Source organism: Melospiza melodia, chromosome 14, assembly GCF_035770615.1.
Source record: "Melospiza melodia melodia isolate bMelMel2 chromosome 14, bMelMel2.pri, whole genome shotgun sequence".
NCBI classification, from domain to species: domain Eukaryota; kingdom Metazoa; phylum Chordata; class Aves; order Passeriformes; family Passerellidae; genus Melospiza; species Melospiza melodia.
The window spans coordinates 19,471,813-19,492,999 of NC_086207.1; the positions used below are offsets into that span (position 1 = coordinate 19,471,813).

The window sequence follows — 21,187 nt, forward strand, 5'->3', positions numbered from 1 at the left end:
TTATTCAGCATTTACAAAGAGAAATGATTGTTAAAACATCTCTGCTGTTCTGTGTAGTGTGTCTAAATCCCTGGCTAAGTCAGAGATTTGGGTTTTTTCATTGTTGTGGGGTGTTGGCACCTCCGTTAAAACCCTCTGGGTCTGCACAGAGCCCCAGCTCTCCTAGCAGAGCTGCTCCATCCCTCTGAGCACCCTGGAGCCTCCTCTGGGCAGCTCCAGCTCCTCCCTGGGCTGCACATCCCAAAGTGTTGTGAGAACACAGGGGAATGTCCAGCACATGAAGGGGACAGCTGGATTGAAATCTGCAGACTTGCAAATGTATTATAGGGAAAAAAGATTAATCCAGGGTGCTGCAGAGCCCAGGTGGATGCGCCAGGATGGGATTGGGTGGCACAAGGGCTCTCTGGAAGTTGTCAGAGGGTGCCAAACAAGGGATTAGCAGCAGATGCCTTTGCTCCATGTAAACACTGTGATCTTGATCTCCTGCTGCTTTCAGAAGTTAATTTTAGCTTACATTCTAGGTGACAGTCTAATGGGTTTTGAGGGCTGTACTCACATGCATCAGCCCTGCAGAGGTATCTGCTCACATGTGGGTGTGAATTATGTAACTGGGGATGTGCTGCCTGCCAAGGAGCAGAGCCAGGCCTAGGCAGAGCCCAGAGCTCCCCAGGCCTGGCTTTATTTCCTCCCTCATTCCCCAGGTTCAAACTCCTGGCTCTGGCTCAGACCATGAGAAATCAGCTCCTGGTCCTGGATAAGTGCTGAGCCCCAGGTCCATTTTGTACTGGGAAAATGCAGAAATTCTGCTGTGCCAGCTGGGAGGGAGCAGGGAGCAGAGCTCAGGGATGCTGGGCTGGCACTGGCAGCTCCCTCACCTCCAGTCCTGAGGGGCACGCTGGGCACCACAGTGGGGAAAATATCCCTAAAGCTTGGGAGAGACTCCCAAGGGGGACACAGAGATGGGGAAGGGTCTGGAGAGGCCGTGGGGGAGCAGCTGAGAGCACTGGGATTGTGCAGCTGGAGAGGCTGAGGGGGTGGGACGGAGATAGAGATGATAGAGATAGAGATGATAGATAGAGATATAGAGATGATAGAAAGAGATATAGAGAGTGATAGAGATAGAGAGATAGATTGACAGAGATATAGAGATAGAGATGATAGAGAGATAGAGATAGATAGATATAGATGGAGACGATGGAGATGGGAAAAGGGGGCACTGTTTTAAACAAAACGAAACAAAAAATGGATTTAGATTAGGTGTTATGAAGAAATTCTTTACTCAGTTCTAGTGAAAGGTGGCCCTGCCCATGGCTGGGGGAGTGAAGTCAGATGCTCTTTACGATCCCTTCCAAGCCAAACCTTTCTGTGGTTCTGTGGTTCTATGAAAATGCAGCAGCAGGACCCCTGAACCCTCCTCCAGGCAGAGCAGCTGATATCAGCCACAAGCACTGAAAGGAGATGTACAGCCAGATCCAGGCTGGCTTCTGGAATGTGTTTCAGGGTCTGCAGCTCCAGTCTCTGCTCTGGCACAGGGACAGCACCCAGGGCAGGGTCAGGCTGGATTTTAGGGAAAAGTTCTCCCCCAGAGGGCGCTGGCACTGCCCAGGCTCCCCAGGGATGGGACACTGCTCCAGGGGTGCCCAGGGTGGGATTCTGGGGCTGTGCAGGGCCAGGGGCTGGGCTGGATGATCCCGTGGGTCCCTCCCAGCTCAGGATACTCCAGATTCAGTCCCTGGGGCTGAGGTGGGAGCAGGGCTGGAGGTGCCGGGGTCTCGCCAGGTCCCCCCGCGTGTGGCAGCCCCAGCAGGTCCCTGTCCCCAAACCGGGGAGGGCTCCCAGCACGGATTGACTGCTCAGCCCACACACGGCAATTTCTGAAACATCCAAACTGCCTGTCTTCTTTGCTTCATCCTGACAATTGGTGTTAATCAGTGTTATCAGCTGCTTAAAACACTTCATTCTCTGGAGCTCTGCAGCTTTCAGCCTCCGGAGATTCATGGGGCAGGGCTAGGGATGGGATCAGGAGTTTTGTTTCAAACCAGCACAAAAGGAGAAAACCTCATCCCTCATCAATACACTTTCAAAAATAACTCATCCCTTCCCTCCCACCCCACTGCCACAATTTATTTGATTTTTTTTCCAAAAAACCACTCAAATAAGTGAATCATATGACCGAGTTATTTTGATATGTGGAGTGCTGTTTATTCCTGGCTTGTCAATACTTTAATTAATTTCAGCCTGTTTCTAAAACAGAAGTGAAGGGCATAATTGACTGGGATCTGCTGGGAGCTGTCCTGCCATCTGCACGGGCTGAAGTGAAGCAGTGCAGCATTTAAAGGCATTAAAGGAAATTAAATGCCTCTGGATTAATGCTGACTTCTGATTAATATTTCAGAAAAGGATGTGGGAACAGCTGGAAAGGCAGAGATCAAATCATCACTTCCCCATTGTCATGTTTCTGTACTGAGCCACATTATCAGCTTTACTCATAAACAGCTTATCTCGATTTGTAGGTGCTTAAATCCTAACGATTTTTTATGCCTGGGAATAATCAGGGAAGCAGGAAAGAGGAGAGGCCAATGACAGCTTATTTGTGGTTATGAAATGTTCCAGAGGGAAAAGCCCTGGCTGGAAATGATCAACCCAAGCCTTTATTCCCCACTCCCAGGGAATGTTAAACCAAGAGAACTCTTTGTGAGGCTCCCAGTGCTGTGAGTTTTCAGTCTCAGGGGTTTCCCCTCTGTGTGCACCGGGATCCAGGGAAGGTTCCTGCTCTGCCCCCATGGCTGATCTGTGCTCTTTAACTGCTGCAGAAAATATGCAAAAGCACTTGAGCTCATTTAGAAAAGTTGGGGTGTTTACAGGAAAGTGAAAATTGAGCTTGAAAGAGTAATTACCCTTCTTTTTACTTTCACATTAATGACTATGCAGAAGAGCTTTTTAAATATGTCCATATGTGGGTTTTAAGCATTCATTCCCCATCAGTATTTCACCTTTTTCCTTAAGTGATTTCTATATTCCTGCTAACCAGCAATCATTTTGCCTGAATCTCATTTCCTCATAATAGCAAACCCATCAATCTCTGCTTTATTAAAGAGGGAAGCAGGCTTGGGAGCCAGAGCTCTCCGATTTGATAAAAGATGTTATGCAAACCATTGATTTCAATTTACAGCAATATCCACTTCTTCCATTATTAACAGCTTGGAATTACTCGGACTGAATAATTAACATGTATTCCTGATGATGGATTATTCCAAAGGCAGAAAGAGCCCAGATGAAATCCCTGCTGCACCCCAGCGAGCATCTGCTGTTTGATGTTCCCCAGGGGAGCAGTGGGACATGGCACGAGGGAAACAATCCCAAAACTGATTTCAGAGCTAAAATTCCTCTCCCGGATGTGCCAGGGGCAGTTCCTGCCCTGCTGGGCTCTGCTCAGAGCCTGGTGGTGACCATTTCTGCCCAGGGATGCCACCAGGGTGCCACCACCCTCAGCACAGGGTGGGAAATGTGGGTTTAAAGCTCTCAAAGGTGAAAACCCCCCAGGCAATGTCTGGAGATGTGGCTCAGGGCAGCGCTCCTCTGGCATTTCCAGAGCTTGTTTGGGTGAGTAAAACTCAACATTTCTGGGTGCCAGGAGTTTCTAATCTCTTTCAGCTTTTCTCCAAACCAGGAGAGCTCAGCGAGATAAAGTGTAAAAAGCCTGGGATGTTGTTGAGTAAATAAAAGGTGACCCCAGGGCTGGTCAAGGTAAAACCCAAAAACAGTTTTTCCATTTTTCAATTACCTGAGCAATCTCCCAGCATTAATCCTGGGTGTCCAACACTGCTCTGTAGGCTGAGAAGGAATTTCCCTGCTGAATTAGTGCCAAGTGTTGCTTTTAATGCCAGTTTATCTCCAGCCACACTTGATAACAGGAAAAATCCCTTCCCCACCTGTAAATGTAAAGTCACACAAGCAGGTGAAAGTTTAGGATGCAGTTTATTCAGGATATATCATTAGAAACAGCTTTAGGAGAAAAATATCAAAATTTTGTTATAAAATCAGATTAATGAGGAATTATTGCATGCTGGGTGTTACCTTCTGAAAAAAAAGAAAAAAAAATTAAAAACTTTCTTTGATACAGCAAATCATTTGTAGAAATGCAGATTTAAAATATGGCTGACATTGTGTGTGGGGGTTTTGTGTTATTCTTTCTTTTTCTTTTCTTCTTCTTTGTTAACTGAAAGAAATTATTGATCTCAGAGTGGGGGAAAATTAGCACTTGGAAAAAATTATTTCCTTTTCCTAACTCTGGAAAAATTACTGAGTAAAAAAAGAAAAAAAAAGGAGGTAAAAAAAAGCCAGACTGTTCTGTGTTTTGTAGCACAGAGTGAAGAGAGAAAAAGGCAAAACATTATGTAGATTTCAAAACTGAAAATGTAAAATGCTTGTCTGGAGGAAAGTTTGAACCCATTAGTCCTTGTCACATCACATCAGGAACTGTAGTGACAAAGAGTGATGGGTTCAGAATGGAAAAGGGGAAATTGAGGTTACAGGTAGGAAAAAATCCTTCCCTGTGAGGGTTGGGATGGGATTCCCAGAGCAGCTGTGGCTGCCCCATCCCTGGAGTGTCCCAGGCCAGGTTGGACAGGGCTTGGAGCACCCTGGGACAGCAGAAGGTGTGGAATGAGATGAGTTTTAAGGTCCCTTCCAACCCAAACCATTCTGTGATTTTTACGCTCCTAAAACCTTATGAAAATAAAATGGAAAAAACTACAGAAAAAAAAAAAAAACAAACCCAAAATTATTCTGCATGGAAAATAACTATTTGTGTGTAAAGAGAATGGAGATGTGAGGAAATGACATATAAACTGTGAGGAAATGTTATGTACATTGTGAGGAAATGAAATACACGACTCCCAGAACTCAAATCTGCACTACTGCACGACAGGTCAGGAGTCAAACAAAACTAAAGAATTCCCAGAACATGTGAAATAACTCAAAGGAATATTTGAATATGTATAATCTTCATAAATATGCATCTGATCAGTGCAATGAAAAAATATATAAGGAAAGTTGTTTTAACTAACTGGTGTGCTCCGGGCAGTTTGTCAAGCAGTCTCCTGTCCCTTTTATCCCTTATTAAAATTTGAAAAGTGTAAAGGGCGAGCCTTGTTTGTCACACCTTTGTCTCTGTTCCCCCAGTTCCAGTGAGGGCTTCGGCATCGCGGAGAAGATCCTGCTGCTCTCCTTCGTCTCCGCCGTCATCCTCATGGCCATCCTGGGCAACCTGCTGGTCATGGTGGCCGTGTGCCGGGACAGGCAGCTCCGGTGAGCCCCCGGGACACAGCCCCTCCTGGCTGCTGCTGCGCCAGCTCATCTCTGGGTTTTTAGTGCATTAATCCAGAGATAAATAAGAAATCCAGCCCGGCTCCATAAACCAGTCTGGGCTGACTGACAGAGGCCCCAAGCAGTAACAGCTCTCCTGAAATGTGGCTGGTTCAGAGGCTGGGGCTGCAGGGACCAGACCAGGGCTCTGTAGCACTGGGAGTGTTTGAATTGCCTGTAAAAGCTGTGCAGGAGCAATCAAAAATTGCAAAATCAGTCTGTTTGGCTGATGGACAACGGGATCTGCTGTGGGTTGTGATGGTGTTCACAGGAGTCCCACGACGAGAATCTTGACTCCATGTTTCAGAAGCCTGATTTATTATTTTATATTAATATTATATATTATAATAATATATAATTATAAAAATATAATATAATTAATATATTATATTAAAACTGTACTAAAAGAATAGAAGAAAATATTTCATCAGAAAGCTTGAAAGAAAAAGACTAGAATCAGAATGGTAACAAACGCTTGACTCTCAGAGTCCGAGCCAGCTGACTGTGATTGGCCATTAATTAGAAGCAACCACATGAGACCAATCAAAGATGCACCCGTTGCATTCCACAGCAGCAGAAAATTATTGTTTTTCTTTTCCTCTGAGGCCTCTCAGCTTCTCAGGAGAAAAATCCTGGCAAAGGGATTTTTCAGAAAATATCATGGCTACACCTGCCCTCGGCTCATCCGGCAGTGCTGGCACCATTTTAATTCCCATCCTCATTTTTTAGCATTCTCTGTAGAAAACCAGGCAAATCGGTGAAAAGCACACCTAAGCAGCAAATCCCAGGTTGGCTCTGGCCCTTTTCCATCTCAGATTTCCCATTGAGCTCATCAGCAGCACACAGACCAAGGTGTGGTTGTGGTTGTGCAGCACCAGCACAATTTAGCAAACCTTGCCCATGATTTGAGGGGGTCACAGGCACAATTCCTGTCTCAAGGCTGCTGCTAACCCTGGGAATTGTCAGCCTAGCCTTAGGAGCAGAGAGAGAGATTTAACAGTGTCTATTCATGTGCTGCGTGGGATTTTTAATGGATTTAATTCTATTTTATTGTTGTGATTTAAAAAGTACTCTTCAAGTTAAAATTACAGCTTCAGTCTAGATTATTCTCAGTGCTTTCTGGAAGGATTTTCTCCATTTACAAGTTACAACAAAATCTCCTTCTTCCACCCCAGAGTCTCCAGTGCAAGCTGTGAGGCTGAGCCACATGCAGAGGCCTGTGAGTATCCATTTGCCTCCTCTGGGTGAGCAGAAAGATTTAGGCCAGGAAAATTGTGGATATTTAACTTTAAAAACCAGGAGCAAGCCAGGGGTGACCATATAAAGTGAGGAGTGTGATAGAGAGAAGCGTTTAGTGTGATGGAGCAGATCCAAATTCAAGCTGGAATCTCTGTCCATGTGTGGAGGCTGCTGCACTGAACCTACCCTAATTTTGTGATCTGCCTTGCAGGAAAATCAAGACCAACTATTTCATCGTGTCCCTGGCCTTTGCTGACCTGCTGGTGTCGGTGCTGGTGATGCCCTTTGGAGCCATGGAGCTGGTCCAGGACAACTGGATCTATGGGGAGATGTTCTGCCTGGTGAGGACCTCCCTGGACGTGCTGCTGACCACAGCATCCATCCTGCACCTCTGCTGCATCTCCCTGGACAGGTACAGCTGCACAGGGGCATTCTGGAAGGCTCTGAGAGTTCTGGGCTATCCTGAGCTGCCAGGGGGCAAAGATGGACCTGCAGAATGGCAGAGCAATAAATCCCTCCCAGGGGCTGATTTCGGAGAGAATCCTGCTGAGGACAGAGAAATTTGGAGTGGGATGAGATTTATGGGAGGGGCTGGGTTGTTCTGGGCACAGCTCTGCTGGCAGCACTGACCAGGTGTGGTTCTGTTCCTCCTTTGGAGTAAAAACACCTGGAATGTGTCCAGAGGTGGGAACTGAGCTTGGGCAGAGAGAGGGACATCGTGCACAGGGGTTGTTCCAGCAAAGAGGCTTCTGTGCTCCCAGGATGAGGGGAACCAGCCTCAAACTGCACCAGCGCAGGCTCAGGGTGGGCACAACAGGAATTTCCCCATGGGAAGGGGGCTCAGGGTAGGCTCAGGGTGGGCACAGCAGGAATTTCCCCATGGAAAGGGGGCTCAGGCACTGGAACTGCCCAGGGAGGTTTGGAGAGCCCATCCCTGGAGGTGTCACCTGGATGTGACACTCAGTGCTCTTGGTGCCAAGGTGGGGATTGGGCACAGGTCTTCTGCAGCCTAAATCTCTTGAGAGATCCTAAAAACTTTCCTTTCTTTCAAACTTTTCTTGCCACCAGAAAATAAAGCCTCAATAATTTATGGTAAGCAGTTCTGTTTGACTGCTGTCTCCAGAGTTTTGGGTAAATGGCAGAACTTCCATAAGAGTTTTTCACAAGATAAACACTCAGTAGAAAATATTTTGGCTATTCTGATAATATTTTTAGAGGTTGGTTTTGGGGGTTTTTTTTTGAGTTCTGTGTGGAGATTTCAATACCTTTGAAAACCCTGTTACTTACTATTGCTAACAGGGCAAAAATAACCATAATTATTCTTATTATTGTGGCAGTTGATATTTAAATATGTGACATTTCAGTACCTTGAGAGTCTGAGTGCAGCCAGACTTCAAAAAAAAGTTCTTTAACCTCTGTATTGATGGGCAGCAGTGCTGTGGGGTGGGAGGCAGGGCAGCAGCAGAGGCAGCTTTGTGTCCAGAGAGAAGCTGATATCCAGCAGCCACAGCTCCTGTCCTTATCTGCAGGTTTAGATGGCTGGAACACAAATGGGAAGCTCGTTATCTTCAAGCCATTGACAAATTGCCACTCTGGGCCAATTACCAGGAAAGCAGATGTTGGGCACCATGCTCTGGACACGACCTTGCTCTCTGAAATGCTGGAGTTTGATTCTCCAGGCTCTTAATTAAATAGAGAGGGTTGTGGAGAGAAGGGAAAATGAGATTTCAGCCCCGGATCTGCAGCAGGGGATGGGGAACCTCCTGTGTGGGGCACAGAAAGGAGGTTCCCCCTTTCTCCTGGAGAACCCCCCATGTCCAGAGCTGCTGCTGCCTGTCCCCATCTGTTCCCAGGATCCTGGGACAGCCTGGCCTTGGAGCTGATGCTTTAGGGACACCCCTACCTGAGCCCTTGGCATTAACCTGAACTTCTCTGACGTTTTTTAGTTGGTTTGGGGTTGGTTTTTTCCACAGCAAGGACTGATTGAGAGCAGTGTGAAGGGGCCAGAATAGATGAGGAGGAGGGGGTGGATGACCCCAAAAGCGCAGAGCGGGTGGATGAATGAGAGGTTTTTGTGGAGGGGAGGATGAGTCAGCCCAGCATCGATCCTCCCTGGGCTGCAGGGCCAGCACTGCTTCCTTCCCAGGACTTAATTCAGTGTTTTCAGCTGTTTGCTCTTGTGTTCATTCAGAATTTATGGGAGTGTGCTGCTTCTAGTTGGTAGTTTTTCTGTGATCTATTTCCTGCCTTCTGTTTTATTTCAGGGCATGCAGGTGTGAGTTTTAAGGTTTTTTAAGAAAACTGGGTGGTTAATCTAATCCTAAAGACTCAGCTTGAAAGTCATTCCCTTCAGCATATTCACAGAGTGTTGCTTGCAAGACTTTTATCTGATAAAGTCTTGTATCTATTTCCACTTCTGCCTCTGGAAAAGAAGGAAACAAGCCCTGAGGCTTGAATTCTCAAAGGCATTGGAGAAAATCTGCAAAAATCACCACGTAATAAACTGATTTTACTGCTCAGACACAGGGAGAGAAGTACAGCAGACAGCCCCTGCCAGTCTCAGTGGGAAAAGGGATTTTCCAAGGTAGCAAAGGTATCTCAGGGCTCACTGAATCCAAAGTTTGCTGCCACTGCCTTAAGCTTTTTCATCATCTCTTTGATATTCTAATATATTAGAGAGATTTACCCTTGAAATATTTATTTATTGCATGTTTTATGCATACATGTCCATTCTTTGTGCCGGTGCAAGAAAAAATAATTGCACTGCAGATAAACAGACCCAGAAGCTCTGATGGAGTCTCCAAACACAGCAAACCTGTCAGGAGAGGCAATTTTCTCCTCCAATATTTGCAGTTCAATTTGCAATGCAATTACTTCTCAGAGTCTTTGGGGGGTGGAGAGAACAGCAGAGAAACAAACAGGTCCCAGATGTCTGTGGGTTTGGGTTTGGGTGCACATCTGGCACCTCTGGGTGCAGTGGGAGCATCCTCTGCCTGCCTCCTGCCCCTGCCCAGGGCTGTGTCCCTGTGGCTGCTCTGTTTGCTGGGGTGTTCCAGACACCTGCACACCACAAACCAGCCCTGAGTGTGTCCTTTGATCCCAAACTGATCCTACAGCTCAAAATCCCTGCTAAGCCAGGGCTAAAGCACGGCAGATGCAGCCGGAGAGTGACAGCTGCTCCTCGTGCTGCTTGCAAACATTAATTACCATTAATGGGCAGGAAATTAGCTCAGCCCTGTGGGAGAGGTGATGCTGTAAAGCCTCCCGAGCCCTGTGGTGCCATCCTGTGACGGCAGCCCGGTGCCAGGGCACAGAGAGTGGCCCTGGGGACATGGTGGGCACTGCCCTGCTCCTGCCAGCCCAGCATTCCCTGCTTGTCCCCTTCCCACGGATCACAGACAGGGACTGCCTGGTGCCCAGGGGATGCCCAGGCTGTGGCTGGGAGCACAGGGGCTTTGCCCAGGCTGGGAGGAAGCTGCAGGGCCCTATAGAACATCCCTGCCTGCCCAGGGCCACGGGGAGGTTGTTAGTGGGGAGAGTGACTAAACTTTACCTGACTGGCAGTAATTAATGGCTACAGTCTGATTAAATGCCCCAAATTCCAGGCTGTGAATCCCTGTGCCTGCCTCACGGGATGTGACAGCTCAGTGGGAGCACAGAGGCAGCGCAGGCAGGGACAGCTGGGCCTGTCCCCAAGGCAGGTGACACAGAGAGGTGACACAGCTGTGGGGCTGTCCCTGCAGGCAGGACACCAGGCAGGGGCTGCAGAACGCAGCTCTGAGAGCTCTGAGGAAAATCCCAGAGCAGATGGCCACAGCACAGGCTGAGGGACGCTCTGCCCTTCATTCATCTCTGCAAACCCTCCAGAAATATTTCATTTATTGCACCACCCTTGCTGCCAATAACCCTCACACACCTCAGCCTCACGGGGACCATCGGGAGCCCCCTTTCTCTGCATTTGGCAACATACATTTGTTTGTGTTCCCTGCTAAATTTATCCAGCTCAAATTAACTGTTCTCTTTAGCATTTTTCTCAGTGTAATTATCTCAACACCAGCAGGCCGTTGTTTTTCTAATAAGAATTTAATTTTGTTAGATATAATCATTTTAGGGCATTTTCTTTTTCTGGACCAATGATGCAGAGCTTTGTTTTCTTTGGCACAATGAGAGCCCAAAGCTTATTTGCTCAGTGGGGAAAAAGGAAAATAGAAAGAGCTGTTCTTTCCAAAAAATGTTAAAATCTGGTTATGCAGAGGCCAGAACCTGTTTTCACAGAAATATCAGCAACAGCAGTGTGGGATTAACTTCCCAAAGGCGCAAATAAATTGAAATCGTGGCTCCTTAGGTTCATCACTTGGTCAGGGCTCAGCTGGAGACTCTGGATTCCCTGAGGGACAAGGACAAGGGCAGTGACTTCCCACTGACCCTTGCACCCTGACTTTGGGAGAGAGCCAGTAGCACCCACAGTTTTCCCATCCTTTTGCCTTCTTTTTTGCAGTTTTCCCATCCTTTTGTCTTCTTTTTTCCAGTTTTCCTATCTTTTGGCTTCTTTTTTCCAGTTTTCCTATCTTTTGGCTTCTTTTCTCGTGGATGATTTAAGGGGGGTGAAATATTACTCAGTGTGAGTGCTCAGTGAGTGTTCTGTGGCTCATCCTGGCCCCAGGATGATCCAGCATATGCTCTGTACATCATTTTCCATATGCACATGACACCAAATGCTTTGAAGTGTGGGCCACCCCCAGAGGCAGGCTGCTAATAAGGCTCGGGGTGGATTTGTCTGTCTGTGAGAGCTGAAGAGCTCCTTGCAGGGTGGTGCCTGCAGGCTCCCGGCTCCAAACTGCTCTGCAAACCAGAGGATGCTTTCATTTCTCTCCAGGGGCAGGGAATGGTCTCCTGCAGCTCAGTAATTCCATTTCTGCAGTGCCCAGGAGGCGGGAAGGAGCAGGGCTGTGGCCAGAGCCTCAGTGGGGCGGAGGCAGGATATAATCATAGACAGAGATATCTGCAGGAGCTGAGCACTGCAGGGCAGCTCTGGCACAGCCAGGGGATAGAGGAGGTGTTTGGATAAATCAGTAATTCCCTGCCATGGCCCGCAGCCCATGCAGGCAGATCCAGGAGCTGCAGGAACTCTGGGACTGGTTCCCAACTGGGACCTTCCAGTGCCTGGGGAATGATGGAAAAAGAGTGCCAGGACAAGGGAATGGCTCCCATTGAGAGAGGGCAGGGATAGATGGGATTTGGTAAGGAATTCCTGGCTGGGAGAGTTGGCAGGCCCTGGGAGGGTGCCCAGAGATCCCTGGTAGTGTCCAAGGCCAGGCTGGATGGACTTGGATCTCTTGGGATAAGTAGAAGGTGTCCCTGGCATGGCAGGGGTGGAATTAAATGATCTTTAAGATCCCCTTCCCAACTCCTTTCCTGTAGTTCAAAGGATTCCTCACCTTCCCTGTGATTCTGTGATTTTTTCAGTGGCCAAAGAGCCATAAGGCCAGAGAAATGATGGATTTCTTCTTTTCAGCCACCTGTGAAATGTCAGCACCAGATTCATTCCTGTGGCAAATGCCTGATAAGGAAAAGGAGAAGTGTTTTAATAACCTTTGCTTTACTGGAAGAGCTGCAGCTCTGGGAAGGGATTCCTGTGTTTCCCCTTCAGTGGAGAATGTCATTGCAGAGGAGAGGAGGTTTCACATCAGCTGCTCTGCTGGAGGGAACAGGGAAGTGAACATTTGCGAGGAACTTGACTGATAATAGAGAGAATTAATATTTAATTGGGCCTGGACACGGTATTAATCGTGTGTATGTATTGCATTTTGTGTTCATCCATCACGCTGCCACAGCAGCACGTGACAGACATTCCCTGGGAGCCCAGGCAAACTGCTCTGCTTGGAAAGGGGCAGGAGCACAGAGCTTGTCTTTATCCCAGCCTCTGACTGAGACTATTGGCAATCTCACAGGTATAATTACTTTTCTCCCAGTGAATAAATAGCTGCTAAAATGCTCAGGCCACCACATCCATCAAACCAGCAGCTCCTGCAGCAGCTGTGACATCCAGGCCTTCTGGTGGCACCCACAGCTGTGTGACATCTGATTGCCTGGATGCAAACCCTGCTGGGCTCTGAGGCGTGGGTGCTCCTCTGCCTCCCTCCCCATCACACAATTGTCACCCACACCCTGCTCAGGGCACTTTGTCACCCAAAACAGTGACAGCAGGAGCCCAGCTGGGCTGCCTGAGCACGGGGGAAGTTCTGGTAGCAGCCAAAGTGAAATAAAATAAAATCTTCTGACGTGAAAGTGGAGGAAAATTGCTGCTGAATCACTGGGAGGGAAGAAATATGAGAGCTTAAGGTGTCATTTTTACAGGCATAATTTTTACTCTAATGGCCTTTAATAGCAGGAACAATTCAGTGCAATTCTTTCAGCTGCAGCAGGGAGAGGAGCAGAGAAATGTGATCACTCAAACTGCTGGCAAGAATTGTTTTCCTGCTGCAGTTAATTATCAGTGTACAGTGGTTTTCTCTTCCTGTTTGCTTATCCAACTTGTCAAAGGCTGGCTGCTGGCTTGGCTGGTTTCATCCTTTCATTTATTGGATTTCTTCTTTTGCCCTTTCTGCAAAGAAATGGAGTCTCTCGTGCCTTGCCTTTGATGCCTTTGATGTCCAGCACTTCCAGTGGGTGACTTTGAGATAAGAAACAATGAAATAGTTTAAATTTATTTTTCAATATAGATCCTTTGTGTTGAGAGTCAGAGGAGCAGCTCTGAAGCTCCCTCTGCCCCAAAAACCTCCCCAAAATTCCTGCTGGAATTCCAAGGTCATTTCCTGGACAAGGATCAGCCCCAGGGGAGCTGGAGCTCCACCAGAGCAACATTTCACCCACAGCTCTGAAAGAGCAGCTCCTGGCAAATCCCATTTTTTGGAAGTGCAGCTTTCCAGAGGAACAAGCTGATTTTTCATGCACACAGGAAACCAGAGGAAAACAGAGGAATTATCAAATTGCAGGAGTTGAATGCCTGTTTCAGCATTTTTCCCCTGTGACATTTTGAATCTTGTTTCAAAGAGACTTTTAAGAAATGTTTTCTTTTGACACTTTGATATTATTTCAAGCCTCTGTGTGGAATATATCATCTGATTTTATCAAAATAAAGCAATTCGGTTGACTCCACATGACTTAAAAAAAAAAAACCTTAGGAAAAAATGGAAATTCTTATATTCTTGTGCCTGTTTAGGACAAGGCTCTTGGTTCCCACTCAAATCATGGTGAAATAAATGCACATCTCAAAGAGCAGCTCTTTAATACACACATGTGTGCTTGCTAATTTAATTCCTCTAATTCATGGTTCTGCTGCCCTCATAAAATTTTTTACAGAGTGTGCTGAAATCCAAAAATCTAAAGAGCAAAAAATATTTTATTGGGAACCTGAGACTGATGGTCAGGTCAGGAACAGTAAAAGTCTGTAATTGGATATTTGCTGATCTGGTCTTCTTAGGAATAAACAATAATTTCAGAGCCAGAGGTTTCCAGTTTTAGGTTTGCTACTCCTTCTTGATGGAGAGATCCACTGCAGGGAGTGGCACAGGGATCAAACGAACAGAAAATTTGATTTTTTATCTCTTTGAGAAGACATTTTTAGGTCATAACTGTTTTAGGGGCAGGGACCTATTGTACTTTGGATATTTGGAAGGGATCAGGAGGAGGGAGGGGAATTCAGGGCACATGCCCTTGATGGTGCAAATGTTTTGCCCTGTCCTTGGGAAGGTTAAAGCCCAGCTGGAAAAGAGGTGGATTCCTGGGAAATAGAAGAACACACCTCATTTTACTGCCAGTTTCACAGCTTTGGGAGAATTTGTTAATTTGTGCTAACAGCTTTTGCAGCTTGTCAAAATAAATGTCCAGTGCAGGAAATTCAGCTGAGGCTGCCTGGAGGGAAGGGATGTTACTTGGAGGGTGGGGACATCCTCAGTGCAGAGGATATGGAATATGAAATTCCATATTATTGAATATGGAATTTCTCCCTTGCCCTGCCACCCAGACAGCCCACAGCATTTACCTGGGCCTCATTCTCCTTGGAAAGCAGAAAACATTGCCTTTACCTTGCCAGCCACTGTGAACCCTGGGGAAATGTCCCAAGTTCCTGTGTGAGGGGCTCCATGGAAGCAGGATACAGACCCCTGTTTGCCCTCTGGTTTGAAAGGCAGCTGGAGAAAGGGCTTTACAATTTAATTTTTAGAAGGCTTGGAAGTCCCTTCTGACTGTTTCTGTCCTGTTTTTGGGTTGCATACAGGTAGGAATCTTATAGGAGAAAAGCTTTATCAAATCAGGGCTTAGGCCTGTTACTTTTCTAAGTACAGCTAAGCAGCTAGCTAAGTTACACGTGAAAGAATCTTGAAAATGAAAGCCAGTTAACACAACAAGTTCATCTTTTGAGGAAAACCAGTTTGCACCTTTAATAACAAAAGATCTGTCCCATGAGAATCCACAAAGAAAATATATAAACACCTGTGAACAGAAAAAGTCTTAACATGTACACACAAATACCTTCTAACCAATGAACTGAGTGGCAGGAAAACTCCCAGCTAATTGGGGTTGAACACAAAGTCTGTGAAAACTACAGAAAAAAAATGAAAAATGAAGAATAGGGAATAAAGAATTGGCTTTTGTGCATGAAGAGCCTGCTTTCTGACCCGTTTTTGCCCCGCAGGTACTATGCCATCTGCTGCCAGCCCCTGGTGTACAGGAACAAGATGACCCCGCTGCGCATCGCGCTGATGCTGGGGGGCTGCTGGGTGATCCCCACCTTCATCTCCTTCCTCCCCATCATGCAGGGCTGGAACAGCATTGGCATCATTGATCTGGTGAGTGGCCAAGCAGAGACACCAATCCAATATGCTGGGTGGGTGCTGGGTGTTTCCTAAAAAACAATTTTCAGGGAAAGGGGGAAAGAAGGAGAAACTTCTTGTTGCCAGTGCAGAGAGCCTGCTGAATTTCTGGAGGGGTCTTTAGGGGGGTTGAGGTGGCTCTGTCCTGCAAGGAATGGCACAGGGACAGGGGTGGCCTGGGAGAGGATTTTAGCCACATTCACTCTCAGTTCAGTGAGGAGTCCTTGGAAAAGAGGCCAAGCCCAGCTGGCCTCAGGAGTCCTTGGTCCCCTCGGCCTATGCAGCTCTCACTTAAATAAGATGCAGGATTATTCTCTTGGTAGAAAAAGCAAGAGCTTGTAGTGCCAGGACAAGGGAGTGGCTGCACCCTGCAGAGGGCAGGGTTAGATGGGATATTGGGAAAAGATCCTTCCCTGGGAGGTGATGAGGCCCTGGCAGAGGTTGTGGATGTGTCCAAGTGTCCAAGGATGGCTGGATGGGGCCTGGAGCAACCTGGTCTAGTGGAAGATGTCTCTGCCCATGACAGGGGATGACACAAGATGATTTTTAAGGTCTCTCCCTGTTGGGGTCCTGGACACTGAGAATTTTAGATTTTCTGTGCTGACAGACTCTGACTCCCAAGAGAGCACTACATTTGACCTGAGGTGTAGAGAAAGCTTCCTAAATTGATTGATAGCACTGAGATTATGAGTGTGTAGTTGACACCTCCCAACCCAACCCATTCTCTGATTCCCACTTCTCCCCTCCTTCCTTGCCTCACCCTCCCCTGCGCCCCCCAGATCCAGCAAAGGCAGTTCAACAAGGCCTCCAACTCCACCTACTGCATCTTCATGGTCAACAAGCCCTACGCCATCACCTGCTCCGTGGTGGCCTTCTACATCCCCTTCCTGCTGATGGTGCTGGCCTACCACCGCATCTACGTGACAGCGCGGGCGCACGCGCGGCAGATCCGCCTGCTGCAGCGCGCGGGGAACCCGGCCGAGCCCCGCCAGGGCCCCCAGGAGCCACGGCAGAGCCTTCAGGAGACACAGCAACACCTCCAGGAGACACAGCAGGGCCTTCAGGAACCACGGCAGGGCCAACACCCCCAGGAGCCACATCAGGGCCCTCAGGAGCCACGGCTGGGCCTTCAGGAACCATGGCGAGGCCTTCACGAGCCACAGCAACACCCTCAGGAGCCACATCAGGGCCCTCAGGAGCCACGGCAGCACCCCCCTGACCAGCACAGCAGCCACCGCATGAAAACAGAGACCAAAGCTGCCAAGACCCTGTGCATCATCATGGGCTGCTTCTGCCTCTGCTGGGCCCCCTTCTTTGTCACCAACATCGTGGATCCCTTCATTAACTACACCGTGCCCGGCAAGCTGTGGACGGCTTTCCTGTGGCTGGGCTACATCAACTCGGGCTTGAACCCTTTCCTCTACGCCTTCCTCAACAAGGCTTTCAGACGTGCCTTCCTCATCATCCTCTGCTGCGGCGACGAGCGCTACCGAAGGCCTTCCATCCTGGGCCAGACCATGCCCTGCTCCACCACCACCATCAATGGCTCCACGCACGTGCTGAGGTGAGTCTGCCTTCAGAGGCTGCCTGGAAGGCCCCCTAGGCTACAGTGGGACAGGAATAAAGTTGGGATTCATTAATATTCAAAGGTTACACCTTGGGCAGTGCCAGAGCCCGGCCGTGGCTCCACCCCAGATGGATCCTGGCCACGAGTTCTCACACTTTGATAAGTTTGGGTCCATTTCCATGCTGGGGTTCGGTGTCCAATCCCAGCTCCAGGTGATGCAGTCCCACCCTCCCAGGTTGCTCCCCTCCATTCCCTGTTGTTTGCACTTCTGGGGCTGAAGCTGCAGCGGTGTCCTTGGTTGTGGGGCTGGGAAAGGATTGTTCTGTGGGACTGAGCTGGGAGCAGAACTTGCTGACACTTTATATGGAGTGCAGAGTTATAACTCACACAGTACCGAGTCTGGAAAATAGGAAAGCTCAAATTGAAAGCCCAGGGCTGCCCAGACCCTGCAGCCATCAGCAAGAGGAGTTTGTACAGGATTGCTTTCATTTTGCAGTGTCTTGGTGGTATCAGTGCTTAGAAAGGGATGGGGCAAAAGCAATCCTGAGGTGCTCAGACAGGGTTTATAGGGAGCAGGTGTGGGCAGTTCCTCCAGAGGTGTGCCCAGAAAGAGATGGGCGAATGCAGAAGTTGTGTGTGAATTTTGCATCATTTGGTCCAAAGGGAACAACCTGACCCTGTGGATGCTGCCTGCTGCATCTTCTTTAGGAAAGGGACAAAAAGTTTCTGCAAAAGGGGATGTTATGGCAATGGGGTTTTACAGCTGCTTTTTGTCCCCTGGCAGGGAGAGCAGTGGCAAGAGGGACAGACCTTGTGCTGAACTCAGCTATGACACAAGTTAGCACAATAATGAGCTGTAAATAAATGGGGATTTCTGGGTATTCAGGGCTCTGTGCAACACCAGACTGACAAAAGCCAAAATTATCTGAAAAATGCTGTGCTCCCCTTGAAACAGAGTGTTTGCATTTCTTCTTCACCAGTAGCTATTTATTCAACACAAACCAACAAACTCCTGCCTCCGTGAATCATTGAACTCTTGTACAGCACAAGTGGATGGGGAGCCAGGTCAGCATTGCTGGAATTCCTGGATAAAACAAGTTGTGAAATTTTGCCACAGCAAAGAAGATGACTTTGGGTGAAATTTATTTGAGCAGTGATCAGAGCAGACAAACTCTGGTGCATCTGGGTCAGGGAGGTCACTCTGCTGTGCTCCCATTTCCTCTCAGAAGTGCTCAGAGCCCTGCATTGCTCTCTTCAGGGAAAGCTCTGGTGAGAGGTTTATTTACCACTCCTTTTCCACCACTGAGAGGTCTTCTCCAAATGTCAATAGGATTTCTCCAAGGGAAAACACTTCCTGATTTTCCTCCTGAATGAGCCAAGAGAGGCAAAGTGGGGAAAAGCAGAAATGAGCACCAGAGGGGGTTGGAACTGCAGTGAGTCCCAGCGCTCCCTGCTGCCACTGGAACAGGGGTGCAGCAGCTCAGGCTCCAGTTTTTAGAGGTTTAACAGCTCCATGGGTCCAGAGGAATAAAAATAAATCCCTGGTGGTAGGAAAGTGGTCAGAGCTGCTGTGGAGCAAAAGGATGAGTGATCACAGAACCCTGGAACCATAGAATGGTTTGTGTGTATGTTTGAATGGTTTGTGCTGTTTTTTGAATGGTTTGTTGTGGTTTTTGAGTGGTTTATGGTGGTTCTTTGAATGGTTTGTGGTGGCTTTTTGAATGGTTTGTGATGTTTTGTTTGAATGGTTTGTGATGTTTTTGAATGGTTTGTGGTATGTGGCTCTCAGCCAGGGTTCCCCCACAGCACAGGTGTGCTGGGGGTGGAGCAGTGATCCCACCCCACCTGTGAGGGTGGGATTTCATTGAGGGTGGGATTTCATGGGCTGCAGCTGTGGCTCAGCTCAGGAAATGCAGAGGTTGTCTCTCAGAGCTGTTCCTGGTGCACCCAGCAGGTCTCTCAGGATCTGGGCTGACAGGTAAAATATCTCCTCCTGTTCTTGAATTGGGTTGAAATTTCTGGGAATTTTAATGATCCTGCAAGATGAGTCAGAGCTCTGAGAGGGTCTGTGCCCTTCAGGACAAGTTCATGGACCCCAGGTGGATGTTTTGGGCTTGCTCTGCCCTCCCCATGTTCCTCAGACTCTCTGTTTCACACTGGATTTGCCCTGGGCATTTTTGGAGGTATTTTGGAGGCAAGTGTGGAGTTTTTGTGCTGGTGGCACCTGCAGAACTCTGGGGTCTGTGCTGCCCCTTCTCCAGCAGTTCCTTTATTCATGGCACCATCAGGGAAGAATTTGCCCCCTTGACAAGGTGCTGATAAAGCACATTCCCACTAATTTTTTAATTTTTTTTAAATTCCTGAACTAAAGCTTGAGAGACACAGCAAATGATGAGCATTTAAAAATGGTGAGTTCAGTGATATTTCATTTGTTTTGCCCAGGGCAGGGCAGCCAGAGGTTGCTCAAGATGTGTTTTCCACTCCAGAGGTTTCAGTTCAGGGATCAGCTCCCTGTGCCAGCAGAAGTGGCTCCAGACCAAGCCCAAGCTGAGGGGATCTGATTGCTGCCTGGAAATGTTAATGTTGTTAAATAGACAGGAGGTAATTTGATTTTCACCTAAATTTCATTAGCTGCCAACCTGGAAAGGAATTCTCTAAAAATATGGGGGATGATTAGACTCAGTTACAACTAAAAAAAGAGTTTTGTCATTTCTTGAAGGAGCTTTCTTAATTTTTTAATGAAGCTCTGCCAATATTTACAACCAAACTTATGTTCCAACTTCCCTGGCGTGGTTTTCCAGCTTGGCATCAGTGCCAGCCTGCACAGTGCCATTCCCTGTGGCTGGGGCTGTCAGGGCACAGGGAGCTGTGACCATCTGAGGTCCCTCAGACGCGTTTGGGCTGAGTCGGGGGAGATTTGGGATCTGCTGCAGGGTCCAGGGGCAGAGGAACTCTCAGGTGCAGGACTGTGGGTGTTCCACAAAGCCCAAGTCACCACCCTGTGTCAGAGGAGCCTCCTTGCCCCAAGCCCTGCTCCCCAAAGAGCAGGAACTGCTGGAGCCTTGTCCAAGCTCCAAAAACGCCTCCCTGAAGGGAACAGAGACCGTCTGATAAGAGAAAAGCTTCTTGTAATTGTGCTGAGTGAAATCAAGATATTTATCTTGTTTCCTACAAAGGAGAGAGGGGATTAGAGGTTTACAATAGCACAGTTTCCTTCAATTTTCAAAAGATAATCTCCTTCAATGTGCCTGGATGTTGGAAAAAGAGATTACAGTGCAGCTAAACCTCTTTTTGTTCTTTGGCCCTATACAAGATTTAGGATCAGAAGTTCTGCATCAGTTTGTGTCTGGTGAGGAAGCTGAGGCTCTGCAGAGCACCTGGAGCTTTGGAAGGACTGAGATGTAGCTCACCTTTGTCTGCTTTAATCGCATGATTTGTGCTTTGGGCAGTGAGGGTGTTGTGGTGGGGCAGGGTCTGCCTTGCAGCTGGAATTAGGGACCCATGGCCAGGGCAGAGCCCTCAGCCCCACATTCCTGCAGCTGGGACACCTGACAGCTCCTCTGGCCCAGGGCAGAGCCCTCAGCCCCACATTCCTGCAGCTGGGACACCTGACAGCTCCTCTGGCACAGGGCAGAGCCCCCAGCCCCACATTCCTGCAGCTGGGACACCTGACAGCTCCCCTGGCACAGGGCAGAGCCCCCAGCCCCACATTCCTGCAGCTGGGACACCTGACAGCTCCTCTGGCACAGGGCAGAGCCCCCAGCCCCACATTCCTGCAGCTGGGACACCTGACAGCTCCTCTGGCACAGGGCAGAGCCCCCAGCCCCACATTCCCCACATTCCAACTGCATTTAGAATAACACAGCCATCCCTCATAACGCAGCACCTATTGAATCCAACTCCCAGTCCTTTGCTTCATTCCAGAGGTCCAAAACAGGATTTAAAACTAATTTTGGTGCCTGAATAAACTCTATTACGGATAGAACTTTGCTCCCCACCTACTCTCCTTCTGTTTCAACTGACCTTTGAATGTGTTGGGCTGGTTCTCTCCTCTCCAGAGATTAATTTGGTTTATCAGCAAAGTGTTTTCAGACAATGCAAATCAGCATGTGTAAAGAGCTCCACATGCCTTAGGGTTAGA

General features: G+C 48.1%; 1 protein-coding gene across 4 annotated transcripts in view; it reads left to right on the forward strand.

Annotated features, from left to right (window-relative positions):
- The window catches only part of HTR4 (5-hydroxytryptamine receptor 4), a 62,701-nt gene that overhangs the window by 24,012 nt on the left and 17,502 nt on the right, over positions 1 to 21,187 (forward strand). For all 4 annotated transcript variants that reach the window (XR_010029502.1, XM_063169079.1, XM_063169082.1 and 1 more), the window contains exons 3-6: positions 5,185 to 5,310; positions 6,818 to 7,018; positions 15,302 to 15,455; positions 16,259 to 17,043. Coding sequence is in view for 3 of the 4 variants with exons in the window: in XM_063169079.1 (XP_063025149.1) it covers positions 5,185 to 5,310; positions 6,818 to 7,018; positions 15,302 to 15,455; positions 16,259 to 17,043 (1,266 nt within the window). In the remaining variant the exon portion in view is untranslated. The remainder of the gene's footprint in view (positions 1 to 5,184; positions 5,311 to 6,817; positions 7,019 to 15,301; positions 15,456 to 16,258; positions 17,044 to 21,187) is intronic.